The sequence below is a fragment of the Typopeltis vanoorti genome, chromosome 14 (assembly GCF_054136105.1).
Source record: "Typopeltis vanoorti isolate ZY-2024b chromosome 14, IOZ_Tvanoo_1.0, whole genome shotgun sequence".
NCBI lineage: Eukaryota > Metazoa > Arthropoda > Arachnida > Uropygi > Thelyphonidae > Typopeltis > Typopeltis vanoorti.
Genome location: NC_143562.1, coordinates 36,183,234 through 36,210,474, shown reverse-complemented (window position 1 = coordinate 36,210,474; position 27,241 = coordinate 36,183,234). Strand labels below are relative to the sequence as shown.

The window sequence follows — 27,241 nt, the reverse complement described above, 5'->3', positions numbered from 1 at the left end:
GAATTTGCTATGATTAGAGTGAACAGCTTAAGCATAATTGGTAGGCATGTTATGACGATAGTTACTTGGGTGTGCATTCTTATCCTTATCTTTCATGAAGAGAAAAGTGCGCCCAGATATCATCCCTTCTTCTACTGAGCTAGACTGCAACAAATAATTAAATTGTTCTGCCATTTGATCATGTAGACTGGTTAAATGTTTTAACCAAAATCCACGTAGTTCGGATCTGGTCTTTTGTTCCTCTAGATTTTTGAAAATTGTCTTTTTTTTCAATGGGATAAATCTGATTATCTGATAAGTAGTGGTATATGGAATTTGCTATGATTAGAGTGAACAGCTTAAGCATAGTTGGTAGGCATGTTAGGACGATAGTTACTTGGGTGTGCATTCTTATCCTTATCTTTCATGAAGAGAAAAGTGCGCCCAGATATCATCCCGTCTTCTACTGAGCTAGACTGCAACAAATAATTAAATTGTTCTGCCATTTGATCATGTAGACTGGTTAAATGTTTTAACCAAAATCCACGTAGTTCGTCTTTGCCAGGTGCACTCCAGTATTTTAATTATCTAGCATGAGAACTGACCATTTCTTTAGTGATAAAGACATTTTGCATTTCTTTTTGTTTCATTTCTGATTCTATTTCATTAATCCATGAAGCATCTTTATTGTGTTCAATAGGATTATCCCAGATTGACTTCCAAAATTTGAGTGTTTCTTCTTTTCCTGGTGAATGATGGTTTGTATTTGTATTTCTCTAGAGAGACTGGAAGAAGTGGCGTTCGTTCTGTCGAAATTGCATATTTTGTACATATTGGTTTATTCTTGCTTCATATCTTTTAATTTTCTGCGCATTAGCTGTAATTCTTTGTTTTAGCTCTTCGGTTACTTCAGCAATTGTTTTGTCGGCCAAATTATATGTGTTAATCAGTTTGTTTTTGATGTTATTATTTTTCAACCGTGCTTCTTTAAAACTCTTTAAGTTGCTTAGATCAGCTCGAAGTCTGTTGACCTTTCGTACTAACCGGATTTTCCATGGTGCAGATTGTTTCATCCCCGGCTTTTGCTCATTCGGTTTGCAACCAGGTTTCACTGAAATGATATAGGCTGTGCTGTATAGGAGCTGATTTGTTTCCTTTATACTGTTGGTATTTATAAAGGAAACAAAAACAACGGCCTGTGTAGCTCAGTGGATGTGGCGTTTGCACACCGCCGCGCTTGGTCGCACGAAGGAAGACTTGGTTTCGAGTCTAGTCGGCGACTAGAGAAAATTTTTCTAAGCCTTTTTTCGACCGGTTCCCGAGTTAGTCGATCTCTGGCACGGGCAAGCAGGTTTTTCCTCCCTGAAACTCGGGTTTTTCGTCCTGTAAACTCAAGAAAATCGACCGTAGAACCCACATTATTTCAGACATTAAATATATTGTGTTAGGGTTAGGGACCACGAGATGGCGGCACTATTGAGCCGTCTCTCTTCACTGTGTACAGCTTAATTAGTGATAGCCTTGGACCATCTGTCTCTGATTGGGTATCAGTGGAGTTTGAACTGCCCACTCAGTCTCCAAAAGTTAGATACGGCTAAATGGCCTCGCCTACTCCTGTATACGGGAATAAAAAGGCGTTAGCTGATTTTTTTTTTTTATACTGTTGGGTGTGATGGATTTAATTACAGCATTTGCGTCTAAGAGGAGCTGTTTTAGCTTAGATTGTTGTAAAGCTTTTAATGGTGTTAGTCTTATACGGTCGTTTATGGAGTTCATATGTTCCAACATCCCTGACTTTATTTTACACTGCCCTTCTGTCAAAACATTCTGAGGTATGTTGTCAGCTTGATGTTTACTGATTTGAATTCAAAAGTTTGATATAGGTAGATCCTGCTGATTTTCTGTTACTGGAGTTGTTGGTTTATTATGTAACTCTTGCAGCTGAAGTTCAGTAAATATTTTGTTATGGAAAATGAAATTCTTTTGGTCCATAAGTCTTTGTTCTCTTATTGCAGATCCTGGGAATTTTTGTTTCCAAATTAAATCCATACGCTTTCTGAAACCTCGTTTTTCTGGTGTTTATCTGTAAAAACATTTCATAATTTCTCTGTTTTCTTCTACAGTACATTTTTTACGTATGGTTTCTTCCAGTAGCTTTTCAGCTTTCCTGCCCTGATTGCCCAGCAAAGAGACATGAGTCCTGTAGCCCACTTGTCGCCTAATGCCCAGGATCCCTCGATATCTGACGCAGTCCTTGATGACCCGGGCGTCGACTGATCCGGTATGGATCTCTTCTTCCTTTTCACCATTAAGATGGGGGATGGAACCCTGTTAGTCTGGCTCCTCAGTTGAGACCTGTCTGACATGGGTGGCCCTGCTGGCAGCTATGCAACCGACAGAATAGGTCTCAACATCACTAATGCACGCAAGCCTTCCGCCACGACAAGGTCGTGTTCCTTTGGGGGTTATTATTATTATTATTATTATTGCGACGGCCATATGGCAGAGAGATTGCCTTGTTTTCTGAAACGAAAATGACAAGAGCAGCAAGCAGCTATGTTTTGACCGAAAGCTGGAAATGCTTTATAAGTATCATTATTATAATTTATTATAATGAATTTAAAATTTCGATAGTTTCAAAAAAGTACCCGGGCGTAGCTCTGGCCCGACTACACCCCTGTAATTACTCCTTAACAATTTAGAAGTCTCGATTATGACTTTCCTTCCCTTCTATCCATTAGGCTCTGTAACTTGCTTTCTTTCAATGTCATCATATTCCACATTTCAGAGACCAGAAACCGAATTATACAATCGTCTGTGAAACCTCTCCAAAAATTCACCATCCTTTTTAAATCTAGGCGACGAAATATGCGCTCAGTAATACATATGCGGCCTAATCAAAGCCTTATGCAATGGAATCATAAATCACAGCATCCTTACATCCACAAGTGAATTTTCTCCGCATCATTCCCATATTCCACTGTGTTGTCCTCACAATTTTAGCAAATTTTTCACGAAATTTCAAGTCCCTATCCAACATCATCCCTAGAGCTTTCATCTCCTCAATTTCTTCTAAAATATTCCTACAATCCTGTTCTCTGCATCCCATCTTTGTTTTCCAAATTGTGAAACCTTACACCCTCATTCGTTCCGTGAATCTATTCAGGTCCTTTTGCAATGCTGCAACATCTGCTGTACTTCTCATATCCCTCCACAACTTTGTATGATCTGTAAACAACTGTGAATCTTCATTACTTTTTAAAGTGGGTGCAAGTTCAAGGCATCGAATATAGGCCCTTTTGTCTGTCAGGAACTGTGATCAAGGTGTTGCAGAAGTTGGTGAGAACAAGAGTTCAGAACTGGGTTGAGAACTGGGTAGAATTGTCTTTAATGGATGGCATGGGATTGCTAAAGTATTATTCTGTTGTCAGCTGCCTGGAACATTCCCACAATACGCGCAGTGATATACCGTCAATTCACATGGTCTTTTTGATATCAAGTTTACTCAATTCTTTATATAACTCCTGCTCAGTCACCATCATTGCTTCCATCTCCATTCCCATTGCTTTAAAATTCTGTATTGTTACAATCAAAATAATGGAATTATTTAATGAATTGCTTATTACACTTCCCTATTATATCCTTATAGTGTTTATCATTCTCTCATTATCACTTACCATCATCATCCTCCCGTTATCTTTCTTTCTTCTACTGGCTACATATCCTAAAACTCCATATCTTAAAACTTGTTTTAGCCTCATTTGCTAATCGCTGCTTATACCGCACTTTTGCTACCCTTACTAAGCGAGTCACCGTTCTTGCTTGCTCTTTGTAATCCTCAGGTAACTGAATATCCCTATTCATCTTGGGCCGCTTCCATAATTCCATTTTCTTCAAGTTTTCATGCGCATCTTTAGTCATCCATTTTACACCTACCTAACTTAATTTCCTTACCTTTGAAAAACAGTCAGTCATAGCTTCTGAAGATGAAGAGGAGCTAGAGAGAACAGTGCTAAAGTAAAGTGAAGAAGAAAAGTGACATGGTTGATAATGAACATCGATTAAATATCAAGAATGAGATTCAGAGAGAAGAGGTTAAAAAAGCAAGTAAAGGTCAATGGATAACAGCTGGAAGTGGTCAGGAGCTTCACATACCTGGGGTGCAACATGATGCACGATTTATACTATAATAAAGAGATAAGATCTAGGATAATAGAACAAAAGCAAATCTACAGGTTATGGATAAGTCATTCAGTGTGCCTTGCCGTAAAATTGGGACTGTTAGAAGGATGCATATTCACAAATGATGTATATGGTTTTAAGAAATGGGCAATGGCCAAAGTGTCTAGAGACAAATATTGGTTTTTGAAAGACTATATAGAAAGATTATAGGAATTGGATGGGTGCAAATGGTAAGAAATGAATAACTGTATCATAAATTCAACTGCAAAGAGAATCTAATGTAGAGGAAACAAAAGTTATTTTTGGAAATATCTGCAGAATGAATAACAATAGGAAGTTTAAAAATTTTGATGCTAGGTACAATGGATGGTATAAATAGAAAAGAACGGCCATGAAGAGAGCATGTAGATGATGTGAAAGACTCGTATAGAAAGAATTTGCAGGATTTGAGTCACATGGCAACAGACAAAGAGAAATGGCAACGAATGATAAAACAAGCATCAGATACAGACATGTGACCCATGTGTAATGATGATGACGTAGAGTTTGATTCATAGTTTTTGTCATTTTATTGCCGATTATCTCGTACCTAGTTTTTTTGCACCAAATATATTTTAATTTATCTTGTAAGTCCTGCATTGTATCGAAGTGTATTTATTTGGAAGTAGTATATATATCATCTGCATAAAATGAAGGACTGCACTTAATATTAATTTCCGACTTTGATATTAGTTTTTCTAACATTTTCCGTATAATGTTCTTTATATACGTTAATAATAGCGGTCATCGATTAGCACACATCCTTCTTTTTCAGCTGAATTTTATGCATCCAGCCTCTCTAACAGTTTGCTTATAACTTCAATAAATCAGATTCTCAAGGAGTATTTGAAGAAAGCTGTATCAGACTGTATTCCCAGAGCCAGAAGGAGAAATCAAGTAGGAGTAAAATGGATGAATAATACTATTAAACAGGAGTTGCAGATAAATAAAAGGTTGTGGAAGACGTATAAAGAAAAAGGTGATGAGCGTTCCAATGAGCAATATAAGGTAGAGGCAAAGAGAGTAACCAGTATGGTAAGGAAATCCAAAGCTAATTATGAGAGGAAGCTAGCTGATGAATCCAAAAGAAACCCTAAAGAGTTCTTTTGCTATGTGGCTAGTAAAAGGAAGAATATCCATGGAAAGATTACTTTAAAAAGTGTTGATGGTAAGGAAATTACTAAAGCTGATCAAATAGTTGAGTTGCTTAGTGATCATTTCGCAAAAGTGTAGCATCTTCGTAGTGATAGTGCAGTGTCAGATGTGCCATTGACTGATGTGAGTATAGAGATAGATGAAATTGATGTGCTTAATATATTAAAGAACCTTAATGCTAACACTGCCTTTAGGTTAGATGGCATATCGGCCCATGTGTTACGAGAATGTGCAAGAGAATTAGCAACTCTTCTGACCAGAATGTTTAATTTTAGCATCAGTGTAAAGTGCCAATAGAGTGGAAAGAGGGGAAAATAGTTCCAGTGCACAAGGGAGGCTCTAAGATTGAGATTGCAAATTATAGACCAATCAATATATCTGGAGTGGTGGTTAAGAATTTGGAGAAATTAGTTAAAATTAGAATTCAGGACTGGGTGGACAGCAATATGATACTTTATAAGGGGCAACATGGTTTTGTGAAGGGTAGGTCTTGCCTAAGTAATTTGCTTACGTTCTATAATAAAGTAACAGTTGAGTTGGATAAAGGAAATCCTTACTCAGTGATACTGCTTGACTTTGCAAAGACTTTTGACAGGATTCCACATGGAACTCTGTTACATAAATTAGAGCAAATGGGTTTGGATCCGAAGATGGTGATTTGGATTAAAGGATGGCTGGTGGACAGATATCAAAGAGTGGTTTAAGGAGGAGCTGAGTTCAGGAAAAGTCAAGTGACTAGTGGTGTACCTCAGGGCTCAGTTCTTGGTCCTCTATTGTTTAATTTGTACATCAATGATATTGGAAATACCTTGAATGGAAATATCCACTTGTTTGCTGATGATGCAAAATTGGGAAGAGCGATAATCAATTCAAATGATGTGGATATTTTACAGGATGACTTAAATAGGCTGACGATATGGACTGAGGTAAATGGCTGCCAGTTCAACGTGGCTAAGTGTAAGGTGATGCACTTCGGGAGGATGACATCGCATGCTGTTTACTATATTAACGGAACTGAACTGCAGGAAGTTGATGAGACAAGAGACTTAGGAATTATTGTGGACAGAGAACTTAAGTTTAAAGGGCATATTGCAAAGATTGCCAAAACATCACATCAAATTACATGGTTGTTGAGGAACACACTAACAAGCAGGGATAGGGAAGTTATTGTTCCACTCTATAGGGCATTAATAAGGCCGCATTTGGACTATTGTGCACAGATCGGGTCGCCAGGATTTCTTGGTGATGCGGAAGTGGTAGAGAGGATTCAGAGGAGGGTTACAAAGATTGTTGCAGGTCTGTGGGGTGTTCCCTATGAGGATAGATTGATGATCTGTGGGCTCCAAAAACTAGCTGATAGACGTAGGTGAGGAGATATGATAGAGGTATTTAAATTGTTGAAGGGATTTTACAGGATTGATACTGATGATATTCTTAAGACCAGTGCAGGATGTGAGAGAACGAGGGGCCATCCCTGGAGATTGTGTAAGAGTGTGGCTAACAAGGATGTTAGGACTAGATTTTTTACTTGGAGGGTTGTGAATGGGTGGAATGCTTTGCCTGAACTGGTTGTGAATGCTTCAACTGTGAATGAATTTAAGGAGGGTATGACAGATATTGTGTAAACAATGGTTAGTGTGTCAATGTCGGGTCTCCCGCGATGAGTCTTTTGACTCCATGGAGACACCGTTAAAATAATAATAATAATAATAATAATAATAATAATAATAATAATAATAATAATAATAATAATAATAATAATAATAATAATAATAATAATAATATATGTATTGCTCTGCACAATGTGTTATACTTGTAGTGTCTTAAACATCTTTTCTATTGATATTCCTTTTACCACTTAAGTATAAATCCTTGTTATAGTCTCATGATTTCTCTGGTATTTGTCTTATAGTAAAAATGTGATTCTGACAAGCATTATTTGGTACGACCATAAAGTTGGCCTGGTTTGCAAGTTTCTCTCCCACAGTTTTTCTTAGCATTTTTTTTTTCTTCAAGCACATTAAATCTCATAAGGGTGATTCCTCTCTAATTGTCACATTAGTTTTATTTACCGTTTTATAAAATGGGTAGCCGATTATTTATTTATTTATTATTATTTATTTATTTTTAAATTTTTTTTTTAATGGCTTTCTTTTGCTATCATATAGAATTTGGCAAGAATTCTGCATATATCCGCTGGGAATTATTATTATTTTTTAAATTTTCACATTTCATCATTTCTTATTGGATATCATCTACTGCCTTTCTTCATTTCAAGTATCTGATGACTTTTTTCCATTTTAGTATTAAGTTTTGTAGTTGTGAATAGTCATAGTACTTTTCCCTTTGGGGACTAAATTCGATAATTTTTCTTTGATAAAAATGTAAATATTGGACTGAATCTTGTACAGTGGCGCGACAGTTTGTTAGTTTCACAAATTCCGGTGTTATTGTTTTAATACTGTTGTAAGTAAGAAGAAGCTTATTATTGTTTTTTATATATATATATATATATAATGGCTCACGCGGTTAAGTTTTTCAAAAAACTTATCCGTCCTAGGTTATATCGCAATGTGGATGTCAAATTAATATTGGCATCCGCATTGTGGTGCACGTGGTCTGCACTGTGTATTTTCAACAGGTACACGCGTTGAGAAGTCTATGTTTCTTGGGTTTCGCGTTGCTGTGGTATCTGGGAAATTACAATGTAAACTGTTAATACGAACATTCCAATCAATGATTGTTAACAGCCAGAGAGAACTGAAACTAAAAAGTTTAAAAATTTACCAGAAGCTTATGAGATTATAACCTTTGGTATCTTTTGCAGGAATGTACAAGGGACCTGGCAATGCCTCTGACCAAACTATTTAATTTAAGTCAGCTCTGGTAGAGTTCCAAGAGAATGGAAAGAGTGCAGAATTATACCCTTACATAAGAGATGTTCTAAGACTGCAGTAGCAAATTATAGAATAATCAAGTATCTCAGGGAAAAACACTGGAAAAATTGGTCAGAAAGATTATGATACTGCATAAGGGACCTCTTTTGTGAAGTGTCGATCATAACTTTTGAATTTACTAGCTTTTTATAATAGAATAACATTTGAGTTGGATAAAAGAAATGGCTATGTGATGATTCTGCTGATTTTTGCAAAGGTATTTGACAGAATACCACATGGAACTGTGTTATGCAAATTAGAACAAATGGGGATTTATATAACACTGGTTATGTGGATAAGAGGGTGGCTGCTGGACAGATATCAAAAAGTGGTATATGGAGAGACAGAATCAAGGCAAAAACAAGTGACTAGTAGTGGGCCACAAGGTTCAGAGCTTGGACCATTGCCGTTTAATTTGTACATAAATGATATTCAGTGTTTTCTGATGCAAAATTAGGTCGGGTAATAGTGAATTAGAGTGATGTGGAGAGCTTGTTGAATGATTTAAATAGGCTGTCACTATGGACAAAAGATTATTGGTGTCAGTTTAATGTGGAGAAATATAAAGTTAAGAGAAATGCATTTTGGGATAAATAGATTACAAGTTGTGTATCACATTGATGGCACTGTACCCCAGGAAATAGATGAAGCTAGAGAATTAGAGGTGGTGGTAGTCAGAGTTAAAGTTTAGAGGATATATTGCTAAGGTAGTCCATAAGATTACTTGGCTATTGAACAAGACATTAACAAGTAGAGATAATACAAGTTATTCTTCAGCCTTGATACATCTACATCTGGACTACTGTTCTCAAGTCTGGTCCCCTGGTTTTCTTGGGGATGAGAGCACAGAAAGGCCATTCCCCCCCCCCCCCCCCCAGCGTATATGTGAAGGAGTGGACAGAAACCAAAGACAAAGTGAAACATCGCAATGGCCACTTCATGCCTCCAACAAGCAGTGCATGGTGTTTCACTGCATGCTAAAAGTCATCTACCATCTAGAACAGATGAATGTTATCATTGAAGCAAAAAGAAAGTAATCACTTCTCAGATAGGTTTCTTCGGGACGAGGAAGCAGTGGAGAGGATTCAGAGGTAAGTGGCCTGTGGAATGTTCCCTATGAGGATAGATTGAGGTGTATGGATTGCAGAAGTTGGTTGATAGGAGAAAAAGAGAGGATATGATGAAAACACTTAATTTGCTTAAAAGGTTTTATAGGATAGATGCAGGGAAAATGTTTAAGCACTTGGCTTGAGGAACCAGAACAAGGAATCATCCCAGAAGTTGAATAAAGGTGTGGTTAGTAGAGGTGTGAGGACTAGATTTTTTGCTTGGAAAGTTGTGAATGAGTGGAATGGGTTGCCAGAGTGAGTGCTTTGTCTGTTAATGGGTTCAAGAGGTAAGATAGATTGGGTCGTCCATGATGGGGCTTTGGACTCCATGGGGATACCCATATAATAATAATATTCCAGACTTGACAAATTATTCAAAACCTTATTTGCCACTCAAAAAATAAAAATAAAATAAATAAATAAAATATATTAAAAAATATATAAAATATATAAAAAAAAATAGGTAGGCAGATGAATGGGGGATATCAGCTTAATGAAACTACACTGTGTGGTCTTGAAATTTGGGATCCATTAGTGGGTGGGTGCATACTCCATTGATGAAACTATACTGGGGGAAGTTGAGGTGGTAGCAAGGGATCTTGGGGGTGATGGTGAATAGAAATTTCAATTTTAGGGGATGGATGACAAAAATAATATCAGGGCTGTACACAGTTGGTTATGAGTATAGACTGAAGGCATGAAAACTGCAAAGTTTGGTGAGTAGAAGATAAAGGGGTGATGTGATTGAGGCATTTAAACTGTTAAGAGTTATATACAGAATTGACACTGCAGAGAAGTTGTGAAAGGAAGTAAGTGGTGAGAAGTGGTTTCATTGAAGGTGGTTGGACCATGGAATGTCTCTTGTCTTATATGGTAGTGTGAAAGTGCAGATGGTGAACAGGTTTAAAGGAATGGTATTATGTCTAAGGTACAAATGGGTCTCTGATGATGAGTCATGTGATTCCTTGGAGGTTCTGAAGAATAATTATTATGTAAACCAAAAATGGGATGACAAATCATAAACATGCAGTAACTTTTGGCATAATTACTATTACTCAGTAGAATTCTTTGAATAGCAAACTTGTCACACACCACAACATTCTTCAAAAATAACAGAATTATCCACAATTGGAAATTTATGTCTGATATAATACAATTTCAAATTATAATTATATAAAGTCATAAGAGATTGTTAAGTTGAATGTATATATGAGGCAGTGATTTTCAGCATTAAACTATGCCAAGGTTTCAAGACAGCATATAATTTGCATTTTTTTTTTTTTTTTTTTTTTTTTTTTTTTTGTCAAAATGATTCATAACGATGTTAATAATTTCTTTCTTGGAATTTAATGAAATTTGTCATTTAGGAGTGCTATTAAAATTTATAATTTAAGTTTGCTTATTGTTATGGCCAAATTAGGCAAAACAAATTCATAATACCACTTTACAGTATAAACAACACCAAGAGATGTAAAATATATAATTAACTTATTGAACTTACTAATGTTTTGCTAATTTTTTTACCCAGCATCTTCAGAGCACAAATTACAATTGTGAAAAGCACATAGCTCAACTAATTCATTGTAGAAACAATTCAGTTGTAATGGAAAACAAACTAAATGATGCTGAGTAGAAAACCAACAAAATATTAGTACATATACACCATAGATTTTCTGGCAATGTATAGTCTGGCACCTCCTTTAGTCTGGAAAAGATTATGAAAGCTCACTTAAAAATTCCAGTGACTGCCTGCCACAGATGGTGCTAGCTGAATCACCATCTATTTATTTATGTCTTAATTTTTCTTTCATCTGCATGTGATGGCGATCTTTTGATATTGGGTGATTCATAGCTTATTTTTCATATATTTAACTGTAGCTAGGTTTTTTAAGCAAGAGCTAATTCGTAGTGGTGGTGGTGTCAAGCATAAGTCCATATCCACTTGCACTGTATCATTTAATTTACATTCAATATTGTAAGTTTCTAATACTCCATGGTGGTAGGGAGAGGCATAATTAGTAGATAAGAGTGTACTGATGAATTATTATTACATGACCTTTGTTGCTAAGAGCAAAATGTTAATCTGGCAAGGCTCTGGAACCAACAGTGGGGTACCTGTAAGTTCATTAAATTAATTATATTTTTTCATCTCTTGGTGTTGTTTATACTGTGAAGTGCTATTATGAATAACCAACATCTAAGCTTTTCTATTAATTTGATCATGCAATTTAGTCTGCAGTATTTATATATATATATCAAAAAATGTCTCTGTTCAGTTGTCATGAACACGAATGGTATCATTATACAGGAATGCTGTTGAATGTACCTTTTTTTGATTGTCTGCAGTAATTGCCTTACTTGTTAATAATTTCCATTAATGATATCTTGTAATTTAGGTATTGCACCTTCATAGAGAGAGAGATAGTATATTAAAGATAAAGATGGCTAGTGATCATTTGTTTGCAGACATGTAAGTGATTAATTTAAGTCTTAATTTTTCTTTCTTATTAAATAACTTAAGGAATTTACAACGTACAAAGGATATAAATTAAATTAAACTCTAATCTATATTTCCAATATTTCGGCAACGTCACGTTGCCATCTTCACAGGAATTTAAAATAAAGACACGTGCATCAGGCACTACACACAGTAAATGAGGACGAAGCAGGTACACCAGTACAGCCACTCTGGTCTTGCAGACCATGCTCTGGATACATGCCACAGAATACGGTGGAAGAAAGTCACAGTAATACACCGTAGTAAATTCAAGTTTGAAAGGCTATTGGAATCAGCCTCAGCCCTAAGAAACGTGCCAAACCTCAACAAATTCGGTTGCATGAGACTGCCCCAAATTTGGGAGACTTGCATCAGAAGACCTTCATCCCAACAGCCAAGAATACCTACATAGCCCGCTTGGGGGCACCATCAGGACTTTTAGGAGAAACAATAGCTTCCTGCTTCGTCCTCATTTACTGTGTGTAGTGCATGTGTCTTTATTTTAAGTTCCTGTGAAGATGGCAACGTGACGTTGCCGAAATATTGGAAATATAGATTATAGTTTAATTTAATTTATATCCTTTGTACATTGTAAATTCTTTAAGTTATTTAATAAGCATGTTTAACCAACGTCTAAGCCTTTCTACAAGAATTAATTTTTCTTTCATATGCTGCTAGAGTTAGTACTTATATTAAAAAATGAATGCATTATCTAAATATGTTTTAAAAAATGTTTCTTTTTTTTGTTTCACTTCTAGTATAGGACAGTACAATTTTAATTTTTAATATCATAACATTGTGAATCAAAAGTTTTAGAAAAGCCCTGTTATATTATGTTTTTAATGGCTCCCTGACACCTCTTGAAAGATTGTTGACCTAATGATTAATGACTAAGCATTTCAAGCTATTTGACTGTCACTGAGCAAGGTGGAAGTAATCTTACACTGGATGATGAAATTCATAACTATCTCCAACCTAAATGTTAATTTTTCATTACTAATTGAAATCATTACCATGATGTAATCTGTAATGATTTGTTTCATATTAAAACTAAGAAGTTTTTAAAAACATTTTTTAAAAACTCCTATTTAATGTTTTTTTTTTTTTTTTGATGTTTCACCATTACGAAAACACCATCCTGTACAAAGCAGATCTGACAGCTCTGGCCGATGTTAGATTATTATGGCAGCAGTGATGATGAAATGTGGCTATTAGAAGCCTCACATTAGCGATCAATATATTCATTAACATGTATTTAGGCTTAAGTGCTGGTTCAAGGTCATATTATCATCATCATCAAATTCCTGATATATATATATATACCATCAAGGGGTGTACAGGATATGATAGTATTACATGAAAAATTTACATCATTACTAACTTCCTATCTACAATTTTCCTCCAAATCATTCTGTTACCTGTCAAGACTCCAATATCATCAGGTTTTATATTTCTGTCTCCAAAGTGTGGTACGCGTACCCCATGGGGTACGCGAGTCGATACGTGGGGGGTACGTCAAAAAAGTTTTATATTAATAGGAAAAAAATTAAGTAATTAATTAAAGATAAAGATTATTACTATCTTTCATCAATTAAAGATATATCTAATATAGACAAAAACATTATAAAGATCCTGTAAACTTAAATTTGCCACATTGGGCGACTTTGCACACACAATCGTCCGTGGCAAAGCTGTCATGTTTTTTAAAACTAGGGAGTAAATCTCTTATATGGTGGTGTGAAAGTGCAGATGGTGAACAGGTTTAAAGGAATGGTATTATGTCTAAGGTACAAATGGGTCTCCCATGATGAGTCATGTGATTCCTTGGAGGTTCTGAAGAATAATTATTATGTAAACCAAAAATGGAATGACAAATCATAAACATGCAGTAACTTATGTTGATAGTACCAATCGTTAACTCTGGTGATGTTGAGTTGGGGTTTTTTGTTTTCAGATTTGTTCCAGTAGTTGACTTTTCACTGTTCGCCCTGGTTACCTGGCGAAAACAACGGGGGGGGGGGGGGCTTGTTTAACTCGGCGACGTCCCAGCTGGCATGAAATTTTGTCATGTCGTACCATCATTTTTTATTTTGGTTTAACCAATAAGCATACAATTTGGTTGGCCTAAATCCCAAATTGCCAGCCCATCCTCGTTCGTTCGGTATCCAAGTAGATACCCAACAGGGTGCACCACGAGAAGGTGAGGATTGGACATTAGGTCAGAAGCCCTGGTCAGTTCTCCGCATTCCTTTAAAGGCTATGTGGAGGTCTCCTCTCAGTTATACAGCTTTGACCCTTAAGCACCCCTTGATGGTAAGTTAAATATGGAAATAGACAACATAATCAACAAAGTTGGTATGGTGGGAAGTCAACTGAATAAATTTATATGGAATATGAGAGAAATTAACTGTAAACAAGACAGTGTTCAAACCAATTTTAACTTATGGATCTGAGAGCTGGGTTAGAAATAAAACACTTGACAAAAGACTAGAGACTGCATATATAACAGTTCTGAGAAAGATTAAAGGCATGAATAGATGGCATCAATGGCAATATCATATTAAAAATGAGGATATTAGGCAAGAACTTGATATTGTCAGCATCAAGGAATGCATTAGCAGAGCTAATCTCAGGTGATATGATCACTTAAGCAGAATGGAAAAGGAAAGATTAGCAAAACAAGTGTTCTCTGCCAGGTTGGCAGAAAAAAAGACCCAGAGGAAGACCAAGATATAGGTGGATTGATACAGTAAAAGTACTTAAGACAGTGGTATCCAAACTTTTTTTATCGCGTACCCCAAGACAGAAGAAATAAATAACGCGTACCCCCCAATTGATTGAGCAAAAATCTATTGTAATAAGTATTATAAAGAGGCTTGTATCATCATATAATAATTAAAAACGCTAGATATTTTTACACATTATTTTTATTATTAACAGCTTATACACTTTATTACAATATTTAATGTGAACAATGGCCTTGCATTTCTTTCATAATTTCTTGAAATTCTGGTTTGATGGCTTCTGATACTGCGATACGTTGCCTCTTTAGATTATCTGCAATGACTTCTATATGTGTACCAATAGTATTTGCTGATAAGGGAATACATTTTAGTTTATCTGTATATTCTTTCGATGGATTATTTCTACCATTTTTATGGCAGTTGGGAGTACAAGTGTTTCCCCAATGGTGTGTGGCTTTTGGTCTTTTGCAATTAAGAATGCAACCTCAAGAGATGCCTCCAAATATTTATTGTTAATTTAGTGAATTTTTTTAAGTTGTTGGATTGAGAATTACATCTTCAAACATCGTTCAAAGAATTGTAAAGATTTGTGTTCATGTTCAGGATGTTTAGTTTTTAAGGGTCTTACTAATAATGATGGTTTCATACTTCCATTACATAGCGTCTCATGACACAATACACATGTAGGAAGAGGTTCATTGTTGACTATCGTTGATGTAAATCACCATTTCAAGTAGTCTTCTTGATAATTTCGAACTCTCTTGGGAAAGGTTTTGTTAAGTTTCAGATTAATGTTTTTATCACTTAATTTGACTGATAACGAACTTGTTTGAAGAGAAGAATCAATCCTATCTTTTCTTGTTCTTCGTCTGATATAGAAGTACTATCATAATTATCTTCAATTCGCAGTTTCTTTGGAGAAAATTTTTTTAACCATTTATCCATTTTGTGAGGGTTAATTTGTAAAATTTAAATATAATTCATTTACTATTGATCAGAACAAATATTATTCAAGAAAAAAATGAAAGATTTTGAGAACAGGAACCAAACCTTGGAAATTCAATGGCAAGCCCTGAAGAAAATATTGACTCGGCCAGAGAGGCACGTAGTGGTGATGTCTGCAAGGATAGAAAAATCAGAACTCCATGATGGACACAGAAAGCTAAAGAGGCAGTGAAGGAATAGAAGAAAGCATATCAAAAGTTACTGGAAAGAGAATATAGAGACCAATGTAATAAATCTAAACACTGTGTAAAACTGGCTAAACAAAAGTCATGAGAGGACTTTGGAAAGAACATAGAAAATAAATATCAAGAAGGTGGTAAGATATTCTGAAAGTTGTTGAAGAAGCTTAGAAATGGAGGAAAGAGTGCTGTAAAAGGAATTAGAGATGATAAAGGTGACATGAAAACAGGAGAAAAAGATATCCCTGAAGTATGGAGTAATTACTTTGAAAAACTGCTAAATGAAACAAGCAGTGATGACAGCACAGTGGTAAAAAACACTGACCAGGCATGCAGTCAGGAATACATATCCATTCCTGAAGTAGAAAAAACCATTAAAAGCCTGAAATGTGGAAAGACATCAGTAGTAGATGTTATTCGACCAGAAATGCTAAGTATGGAGGTATAAAAGTCTTACAGTGACTGCACTGCATAGTTCAGAAAGCCTGGACAGAGGGACGAATTCCAGATGATTGGAGTAGAGCTCTCATAGTACCCATATATAAAAAGAGAAATAAAACTGAATGTGATTACAGAGGCATTTCACTATTGAGTGTTCCTGGTAAGATATATGCAAGTATACTTGAGAAACGGTTGAGAAGGATTGTGGAAGAAAAGCTTGGCGAAGAACAGGCTGTATTCAGGCCAAATAGAGTCTGTCGGGATCAGATTTTCACTTTATGACAGATAGTTGAGAAATCATGGGAATATAACAATGATCTGAATTTAAGTTTTTTCGATTTGGAAAAGGCATATGACAAGGTGCCAAGAGAGAAGCTATTCAAAATGCTACAGTTATATGATGTTAATGGGGCATTATATCAAGCAATACTTAGTCCTTATTTGAGTTGTAAGTCAAAAGTACAGGAAGGTGGTTTAATGTTAAATGTGGTGTCACACAAGGATGTACATTATCTATATGGATCACAATTTGAAGGAAAGTGGTATTAAACCTGATTTCAGAATTGGAGGTTTTAATCTCATCTCTTTGCTTTATGCGGATGATGTTATACTTCTAAAGAAATCTTCTACAAGTCTGCAAGATTTCCTGACTAAATTGAATAAATATTGTAATAGATTATGGTATGAAGGTCAGCATTAAAAAGACAATGACAATGAAAATAGGCAGAAAGATTGAAAATATCAACTGCATTGTGAATGGAGAACATATAGAACAAGTAAACCATTTCAGCTACTTTGGTGGGGTTTTTAGTGAAGATGGTAAGTTCATCATCAAATTCCTGCCATATACCCTCAAGGGGTGTACAGGATATGATAGTACTACATGAAAAAAATTACATCATTACTAACTTCCTATCTACAATTTTCCTCCAAATCAGTCTGTTACTTGTCAAGACTCCAACCCTATCAGATCTTATATTTCTATTGTCTAAGGCAGTGCTTCCCAAACTTCTGGATGTCAGGGCCCCCTTAGCAAAAATTAAAATATTTCACGGCCCCCCTCGAAAAAAAAATCGTAATAGAGAGATATATTATTATAATATTTATTGTATTTATATTCAATACAAAACATACACAGTGAATATTGCAAAAATCAAATGCATATATTACATTTTTTGCCTCTTACCGTTTGATTCTGAAGACAATGCGGGCTGTTCTGGTAAAATATGAAATGCTGTCCTTTTTTTTTTTTTTTTGAGTCTGTTTCTGCTTCTTCTGATTGTTCGCGGGAATTTTTTTTGTATTTTTTATCAGCCACTTATCCATCTCATGGTTAAATGCTTTAACATAGAATAGATCAAATAATATCATTTCACTTACTGATACTGGCACACCACAGACTGATAACATGAAATTAGTGAATATTACCTGAATAAGGAAATCCCCGGACCAGGAACATTTTTCTCTTTTGTGACTTTTCTCCCTTTATGGTAATTAAGCCTAAAGCGAAACAGACAGCAAAGGCAGGTTATTAAAACGTGCATATGATTGGTGCAGTATTAACAAAAGATCGCGCAACCGAAAGATAACTGACAATTGAGTTGAAATGCTAACTCTCTTCAACCGAATTCCATATGTGAAACTGCCATAACATTCATTATATATATATATACATTACTTAGTTTTAACACTTTTACGAATTTTAACACGTTCGGTAGAATTTTATTGCTGCCTTGGGAAATCGAACTCACACACATCTAATTAATAGCAATAGTTTTTAGTTAGATACTGTGTTTGTCCATGCAACATATGGTTTTGTTTCAGTCTTTACAGCATAGTTTCTGTATGAGGGGACATGTGATTCATTAATTAGTGTGTTTTTATCCCAGTTGTCTCTAATGGCACTATTTGTTGAGAAATATATTACACAGACTCCTCATAAGTTATTCACTGGCATAGTAAAAGTACTTGTTTTTATTGCCTCTTCAGTATAGTGGCTGTTAGGGAGAGGTGTTGTTTACCACTGCAAGCGAGTTACTATCTCCCCACATGAACTTGTTTAAGCTTTTTTTCATGTGTGAAGTATATGCGAAACTTTTATTGGTAACAGAAAACTAGCTCGGATGACAGTGATAATATAAAACGAGTTTTGATATGTATATAAAGTCAATATCAACAGTCCCTGATTACGAACACGAACGCGTGATGAAAGGGACAGGAAGATTTGGAGCTTCCCTGGAGAGCATTCGAACTAAATACAATTAACCACTGCTTTGAAATGAAACATATGAATAAGCAATATTTACTAATATTCATTAAGCGCTGAAATACGCAGGAAGCAAAGTTTGTGAACCAACACCAATGTGTGAATTTTTCCATTAAAATATAAAAAATAAAAATAATAATAATAAATAATAAAAGTTAAATACGTTTCTTTTAAAATAAAAAAAAATCTACTTAGTCTTCAAACATTTTAAATTTGTTTTCATTATTTCACGGTCCCCCTCAACAAAACCTACGGCCCCCAAAGGGGCCGCGGCCCACAGTTTGGGAAGCGCTGGTCTAAGGCACTTTGTACCGTATCAATCCACCTATATATTGGTCTTCCTCTGGGTGGTTTTGCTGCCAACCTGGCAGAGAACACTTGTTTTGCTAATCTTTCTTCGTCCATTCTGTTTAAGTGACCATACCACCTAAGACTAGCTCTGCTAACGCGTTCCTGGATGTTGACAATGTTAAGTTCTTTCCTAATACCCTCGTTTTTAATATGATATTGCCATTGATGCCATCTGTTCACATCTATAATCTTTCTCAGGACTCTCATATCTGCGGTCTCTAGTCTTTGGTCAAGTGTTTTACTTCTAACCCAGCTTTCAGATCCATAAGTTAAAACTGGTTTGAACACTCCTGTATACGGCTAATTTAGTGTTCCGACTAATTTCTCTCTTATTCCATATGAATTTATTCAGTTGACATTGTACCATACCATCTTTGCTGAATCTGTTGTCTATTTCTATATTTAATTTACCATCTTCAGTAAAAAGCATGCCTAAGTAGCTGAAATGTTTCACTTGTTCCACAGGTTCTCCATTCACAACACATTTGACATTTTCAATGATTCTGCCTATTTTCATTGTCTTTGTCTTTTAATTGCTGACCTTCATACCATATCTATTACAACAGCTATTCAATTTAGTCAGAGAATCTTGCAGACTTGTAACGGATTTATTTAGAAGTATAACATCATCTGCATAAAGCAAAGAGCTGACATTAACATCTCCAATTTTGATATCATGTTTAATACCACTTTCCTTCATAATGTGATCCATAAAGATAATGAATAACAGAGGGGATAATGTACATCCTTGTCTCACACCAGATTTAACATTAAACCATCCTCCTGTACTTCTTTCAATTCTAACTGCTGACTTACAACTCAAATAAAGACTAAATATTGCTTGATATAATTCCCATTGACACCATATAACTGTAGCATATTGAATAGCTTCTCTCTTGGCACCATGTCATATGCCTTTTCCAAATCGACAAAACTTAAATACAGATCTTTGTTATATTCCCATGCTTTCTCGACTATTTGTCGTATTAAATAAAATAAAGTGAAGATCTGATCCTGACAGCCTCTATTTGGCCTGAATCCTGCTTGTTCTTCCACAATTCTTCTCAACCGTTTCTCAAGTATAATTGCATAGATCTTGCCAGGAACACTCAGTAGGAAAATACCTCTGTAATTCTTACATTCAGTTTTATTTCCCTTTTTATATATGGGTACTATTAGAGCTCTACTCCAATCATCGGGAATTCGTCCCTCTGTCCAGGCTTTCTGAACTATGCAGTGCAGCCACTGTAAGACTCTTATACTACCATACTTCAGCATTTCTGGTCGAATATCATCTACTCCTGCTGCCTTTCAACATTTCAAGCCTTTGATGGCTTTTTCTACTTCAAGTATGGATATGTATTCCTGACTGCATGCCTGGTCAGTGTTTTTTACCACTGTGCTGTCATCACTGCTTGTTTCATTTAGCAGATTTTCAAAGTAATTACTCCATACTTTAAGGATATCTTTTTCTCCCGTTTTCATGTCACCTTTATCATCTCTAACTCCTTTTACAGCACTCTTTCCTCCATTCCTAAGCTTCTTCAACAACCTCCAGATTATTTTGCCACCTTCTTGATATTTAGTTTCTATATTCTTGCCAAAGTCCTCCCATGACTTTTGTTTAGGTACTTTTACACAGTGTTTAGCATTCTTGCATTTGCCTCTGTATTCTCTAAGAGCACAAGCTGACTTATTTGACAGGAAATTTTGATATAATTTCTTCTTTTCCTTCGCTGCCTCTTTAACTTCCTGTGTCCACCAGGGAGTTCTGATTTTTTTTATCCTTGCAGACAACCTCACCACATGCCTCTCTACCTGAATCAATCAATGTTTTCTTCAGAGTTTGCCACTGAATCTCTAAGGTTTCATTCCTGTTCTTCTCAAACTCTTTCATTTTTTCTTCAATAATCTTTGTGTATTTTAGTCTACAGTTCACATCTGAGAGCTGCTCAACTTTTATTCGCTTTAAAACTTTCTTACATGTTATTCTTTTCAATATGAAATTCAATTTTATCCTGCTCAAGACCAAATAGTAATCACTTCCAATTTCAAATCCTCTGTACACTCTGGTGTCCTGCACCAAGGAGAAAACATCACTATCAACAATAACATAGTCAATGAGACTTTTCTTATTCCTTGCCTCTTCTCTCCATGTGAATTTGTGCACATTTTTATGTTGGAACATGGTTTTAGTAATAACCAGTCCATGTCCTGAGCAGAAATCCAACAGATATTTGCAATTATTATTAGCTTTGCTCTTTTCTCCAAATTTTCCGAAAATATTTTTGTATGTCTTACAATCATTTCCTACTCTGCTATTTAGATCCCAAACAAGGACCAACTTTTCCTTTTTCATTGTGTCAGTTGCTTTCTGTAAAGCATCAAAAAATTCCTCCACTTCTACCTTAGTAGAACCTTCTGTGAGACCATAGGCACAAATAAGTCTCATTGTCCAATTCCACATTCTGAAATTTGCCCACATTACTCTACTTGAGACTGCCTGCCATTCAAGAAGATTAGTCTTGTATTTTGTGTTGAATACTATGGCTACTCCTTCTTTTCCTTGATTGTCATTGCCTGAATATAACATTTTTTATTTATTGCTCAGAAAGATCTCACCAGTTTGTCTTTTCTGTTTCAGTCACCCCTATTATGTCGATCTGGTACTTATCTAATTCCTGAGCTACCTCCATTTCTTTGCCATTCAGGCTTCTTATGTTGATAGTACCGAACTTGAACTCTGGTGATGTTGAGTTGGAGTAAGTTTTAGAATTTGTTCCAGTAGCTGACTTTTTGCTGTTTAACCGGGTGACGCTCCAGGCGGCATGAAATTCTGTCATGTTGTACCATCATTTGAAATTTTGATTTAAGCCAGCAAGAATACAATTTGGTCGGCTAAATCTCAAATTGCTAGCCCATCCTCGTCTGTTCAGTATCCAGGTAGATACCTAACAGGGTGCATTACGAGAAGGTGAGGATTGGACATTAGGTCAGAAGCCCTGGTTGGTTCTTCTCATTCCTTTGAAGGCTATGTGGAGGTCTCCTCTCAGTTTAGCTTTGATCCTTAAGCACCCCTCATTATTATTATTCTTTTTATTATTCAGGCCTCCATGGAGTCAATACTCATTGTGGGAGGTCCTTCTTAGGAAACACAAAGTCTATCATACCACTCCTTGAACTCATTGACCATTCTTGCTCTTACCACTCTCTCAGGCAATGCATTCCATGATTCAACCACCTTCCATGCAAAGAAACCACTCCTCACCCTGTTGCTCACAGCTTCCTTTCGTAACTTCCAGGGATGGCCCCATGTCATCGCCCCTCCCGCGGTTCCACCAAGCGAAAGAACTCCCCAATGTCTACTCTGTAACTGCCTCTCAACAGTTTAAAAGTCTCAACCATATCACCTCTCCTTCTTCTATCTGCCATTATAGTTTAATGGAATGACAATAGCACCAGGATTAATTATACAGAGGTTTAATAATTTCCGTATTTCATCTCTCTCCTGAGACACTATCATGAATACAATATAAGAATTGTAACACACACATAATAAGTGGAAGAAATTTGACTGAAAACCTCAAGTCCTAAGTAATGCTTGTAGGCAACCTTGACTTTTGGGTTATAGGGCTAAGAATTAGTGTGTTTCGATATTCTGGAAGTTTCATACAACCATATATGTTTGGGGTCAGTTTTTAGATCTGCTGCTGATTTGATAGACTTGACTGACTGACCATAATTGTTACAACAGATATATTTCGTAGGTTCGAGATAGATATTGGCAGATCTTTCAGTTTGTCCATAATGCAACATATATTGTGGACAAACTGGAACTCCAAGAATAGGGAACTTTGTAGATATCTGGAAGTGAGAGGGCTTTATGAGAGTGGATAAGTACAGCCAGTTTCACAACATGTGGTTTGAAAATGGTAAAGAGGTTGTTTTTTCTGATGTGCCTTGATATATAATGATGTAATCGTTATATATCACATCAGAGCACATCATATATAATGATGTGCTCTGAATATAATGAATGGTAATATCTCTATGCTATAAGATGATATGACAAATAAAAAGATAAGTTCAGCTGTTAGGAGAGTATAGTTATAACAGAGATTGATAACTTTTTTATCAAAAGATTCTTTTTGTTTGAGGGGAATGGTCTGAAAGTTTGGTAATGTATCTTCCTCTATGGATAGTTTTTTTGTAAACTGAGAAAGTATAAGGAAGATGTATGATAAAAGTGTCTAGAAATATGGTTATTTTTTTTTTCTTTAGTGAACTAGTTCCTTTGGGTGCTGCCTGTTGAGCTGGAGGAGGAATGTCTGTGCCTGAGTCGTCATGGCTAATGGAGAACACATTATCAGTGGTGGAAAACATGCTCTTGATATTGCCATTCTTAAACCATCTATTTGGCTAAGATCCAGTGATGATTTAAGAATGGTTGTATCAAAAGCATGTTTTTCAAAAGGTCTCTTGTAAAAATGGACTACAGGTGGAGAGAGAGGAGGGAGCTCATGATTGTGCCTTGTTTGTATGTGATGCTCTTCCAAGCAAAGTAATCAGCATAAATGACAAAATGGCATGGTGGTGGAGAGCTCAGAATCCTTTACATTGATCCATTAACTGTAAAAAAAAAAATAACTAAAATAAATAAAAAAAACTCATGCCTTTTACTCCACTTTCCCAGATATGCAGATTACCCAAAATTAATAAACCTAACCTCTCCAACCCCCCATAGTAGATGCTATCGAATCTCTCCTTTTTGAATTATCCAAGCAGTTAGCTAAAGTTTTAACCCTTCCCCTACTTTTACTGGCTATACTTCATATTGTATAAAAAAAAAAAAATGCAACTCTTTAATCCAAAATGCAGTTTTAAGCAGTACTGGTGACTATTAAATTATTTCAGGAAATCAGGAAATTACAACGTATACTAAATATTAATTAAAAGAAAACTTTAATCAATGCTTCCTATATTTCAGCAATGTTCCATTGCCGTCTTCATGGGAACATAAAACTATGATATGTGCATGCAGGCACTAACAACGAGCAAATGAGGGTGAAGAGTGTAATTAACGTTGTTCCTAGAGTCCTAAAGGTCCCCCAGTGGGCTAAATTAGGTTGTCTTGGCTGTTGGGCTGATGTTCTCATGATGCAAGCTTCCTAAATTTGGCACAGTCTCATGCACCCAAATTTGTTGAGGTTTGGGAAGTTTTTTAGAGCTGAGGCTGATTCCATGAATTCCATCAATCTTTCGTATTTATATTTGCTGCAGTGTAGTATAGTGGCTTTCTTCTAGCGTATTCTATGGCGGGTATCCAGAGCATGGTCTGCAAGCCCAGAATGGCTATATTTGTGAAACTGGACGTAGTCTTTATGTTTGGATATCCTGATATAAGCTGTCCTGCCTGTTTGACCACAGTAGGACAGTTTACAGAGAAAGCCAAGGATCCATCAGGCTGGTGTGTGATCAGAGTGTTTCCTTTTCTAGACACTGATCACATGCCAGCCTGATGGATCCTTGCTTTCTCTATTTACAGAAAACCCATACAGGCAGATACATTCACCAGCAATCTTCCTCCCCCCCCCTCACAACAATATGGGATTATAAAAACCCTATATAACAGGACAAAATTAATCTGTTCAGATGGCAATGCCCTGACTACTGAACTGAACCACATCCTTAACACTTTCTTAGCCAATGGCTACAATCCCCAAAAAATCCAGAAAATATTAAAACCAGTTAACCACAACCCTCCCCCATAACATTACACTAAATCTATCACCATTTCTTACATCTGGGGCACCTCTGAAAAGTTAACCAAAATCCTAAAAAAATATGATTTGACGACCTGTTACAAATCGTATAAGAAATTGGCATCCCTTATCAGCTCCACAAAAGCCCAGCCACTTCCCCTAGACCTACCTGGAATATACCAGGTCCCTTGCATCTGTAAACTGTCCTACTATAGCCAAACAGGCAGGACAGCTAATATCAGGATATCCGAACACAAAGACTACATCCAGTTTCACCAGTACAACCCAGAATGGCTGTATTGGTGAAACTGTATCCAGTTTCACCAATACAGCCATTCTGGGTTTGTGGACCATGCTATGGATATGCCACAGAATACACTGGAAGAAAGCTACTTTACTACACCACAGCAAATATAAATGCGAAAGATTGTTCATGGAATCAGTCTCAGCTCTAAAAAAACTTCCCGAACTTCAACAAAAATTTGGGTGCATGAGACTACCCCAAATTTGGGAAGCTTGCATTATGAGAACATCAACCCAGCAGCCAAGACAACCCAATTTAGCCCACTAGGGGACACCTTTAGGACATGCTAGGAACATTGTTAGTTACTCTCTTCGGTCTCATTTGCTTGTTGTTATTAGTGCCTGCATGCACATATCATAGTTTTATGTTCCCACGAAGATGGCAATGGAACATTGCCAAAATATAGGAAGTATTGATTAAAGTTTTCTTTTAATTAATATTTAGTATATGTTGCAATTTCCTGAAATAATTTAATAGTCATGTGTTGCCACCGTATAAGCTTATCTACAAGAAGCAGTACTGGTATCATGATTAGCTTTGGCATCACTTCTTGATTTACCAGTATCTGACCTTAACATTATTTTATAAATGTTTTTTTTTCCTTGATATTACTCATTTTTCAATTTTGGTATTCATACTGGTTATTTCACTTGAAGAGACATCATATACAAAACAGAGGGTACAGCTATGGGCTCTCCTCTCTCTTTCCTCGCTAGCCAATTTTTATATGGAACATTTTGAAAAATATGATCTTGATACTGCTGTTCTAATCTTTGATGTGTTCTTCATTTGGCTACATGGCTCAGACACATTACTCATTCCTCCTTCATCTCAGTAGTTAGTACCTCAGAATCTAGTTCACTTCAGAAAATGAAAATAATAGTATCTTTTATAGACACCTTAATTACACATCTTCCTAATAGTATACTTTCTTTTGCAGTTTACAGAAAACCTACCCACAGAGGTCAATACATTTACAAAATTTCCCATCCTCCCCGCTTCCAGCAGTGTGATATTATGAAACTTATCAAGAGCCTCAATAGTGAGTTAGTTTTGATAGTTCACTTTGGTTAGAAAGATCTGGGTTTGAATCTTGTCTAGGTTGCAAAGAACCTTTATCAAGGCTCATCTGAATTAGGTGGTCTCATATACAGGTGACAGGCATATTCCTGGGAACTCTTGTTAACAGAGCCATCAACCTCAGTTTAAACCAGGCATCCCTCACAGTTCAACTTTTTATTGTCTACAGTGCCAACAAAATTAACAAAGTACTTGTTCCTTCCTCAATATAACGTAAATTATAGTGATGTTATTATTCTTCTCTGTATCCAGGACACATCAGAAAAAACAGCTGAAACTTTAAAGAGGAACAATTTGTGCATTGCTCTCAAATCTCATATGAAGCTGCTTATACTTATCTACTCTCCTAAAGATCAACTCCTCTCTTCTCACTTCCAGGTGTATATAAAGTTCCTTGTTCTTGCATCTTGTTATATTATAGACAAGTTGGAGAATGTGTTGACATCTGTCTGGAAGAACATAAGAAATATGGTTCAGTGAGGTCTAGTAGACCATGCCTTGGACACTTTACACAGGATCAAATGGGGGGAAAACTATGCATTCTTGCATAAATATAAGCATGAAAGACTTTTTTTTTTTTTGGAATCAGCAGTATATCTAAAAAAACTAATCGAACCTCAACAGGTTGTGTGCAACTATAGTCATTATATTAGAAACAGTAATTCTTAGATCCCCCACCCAACAGCCAAGGCTGTCTACCAGCACCCACAGAGGACATCCCCCTTCTTAGGACTTGAAGCTTTCAGTCAGATTTTTTTCTAGTTATTCTCTGTTTGACTTGTGTGCATTTTACAGTTCTTGAATTGTATTCTCAGTAGTGTCTCTGTGACAGACAAAATATTGGAATCATTAAACCATAACGTGAGAATATACTCATTAATTAATTTGCTTAATTACAGAAAAGTTTCCCAAAGTTGGGATATAGTCATTAAGGTTTGACCTGTTTATAAGGACTTTTCCGCATTCTTTAAGTAGTGTTTTACAGTATGGCACAAAAATAAAACAGTACTGAATGACTGCAACGATATATGTTATGGAGTAATGGGTGTCAAAATTCAGTTTGTTTGTTTTGTGCCATACCGAATAATAGAATTTACAGTTTGGCATCACTGTGAAATATTGATCCTGTGTATGTTACTTATAGCAAGTTCCACCAGTTACCTTCTCTTTTCTGAAGAACCAGTTCTTCTACACATCTTCTAGTCCATCCAT

General features: G+C 36.0%; 1 protein-coding gene across 4 annotated transcripts in view; it reads left to right on the top strand.

Moving 5' to 3' along the window:
- The first annotated feature begins 7,333 nt into the window (after nucleotides 1-7,333).
- The window catches only part of LOC150099367 (U3 small nucleolar RNA-associated protein 14 homolog A), a 247,894-nt gene continuing 227,986 nt past the window's right edge, over nucleotides 7,334-27,241 (top strand). The window contains exons 1-2 of one of the 4 annotated variants that reach the window (XM_090403927.1): nucleotides 7,334-7,390; nucleotides 11,797-11,870. In XM_090403927.1, coding sequence (XP_090260053.1) covers nucleotides 11,842-11,870 — 29 coding nt within the window. In that variant the 5' untranslated portion in view covers nucleotides 7,334-7,390; nucleotides 11,797-11,841. The other 3 variants (XM_090403929.1, XM_090403926.1, XM_090403928.1) reach the window with 3 other exon arrangements.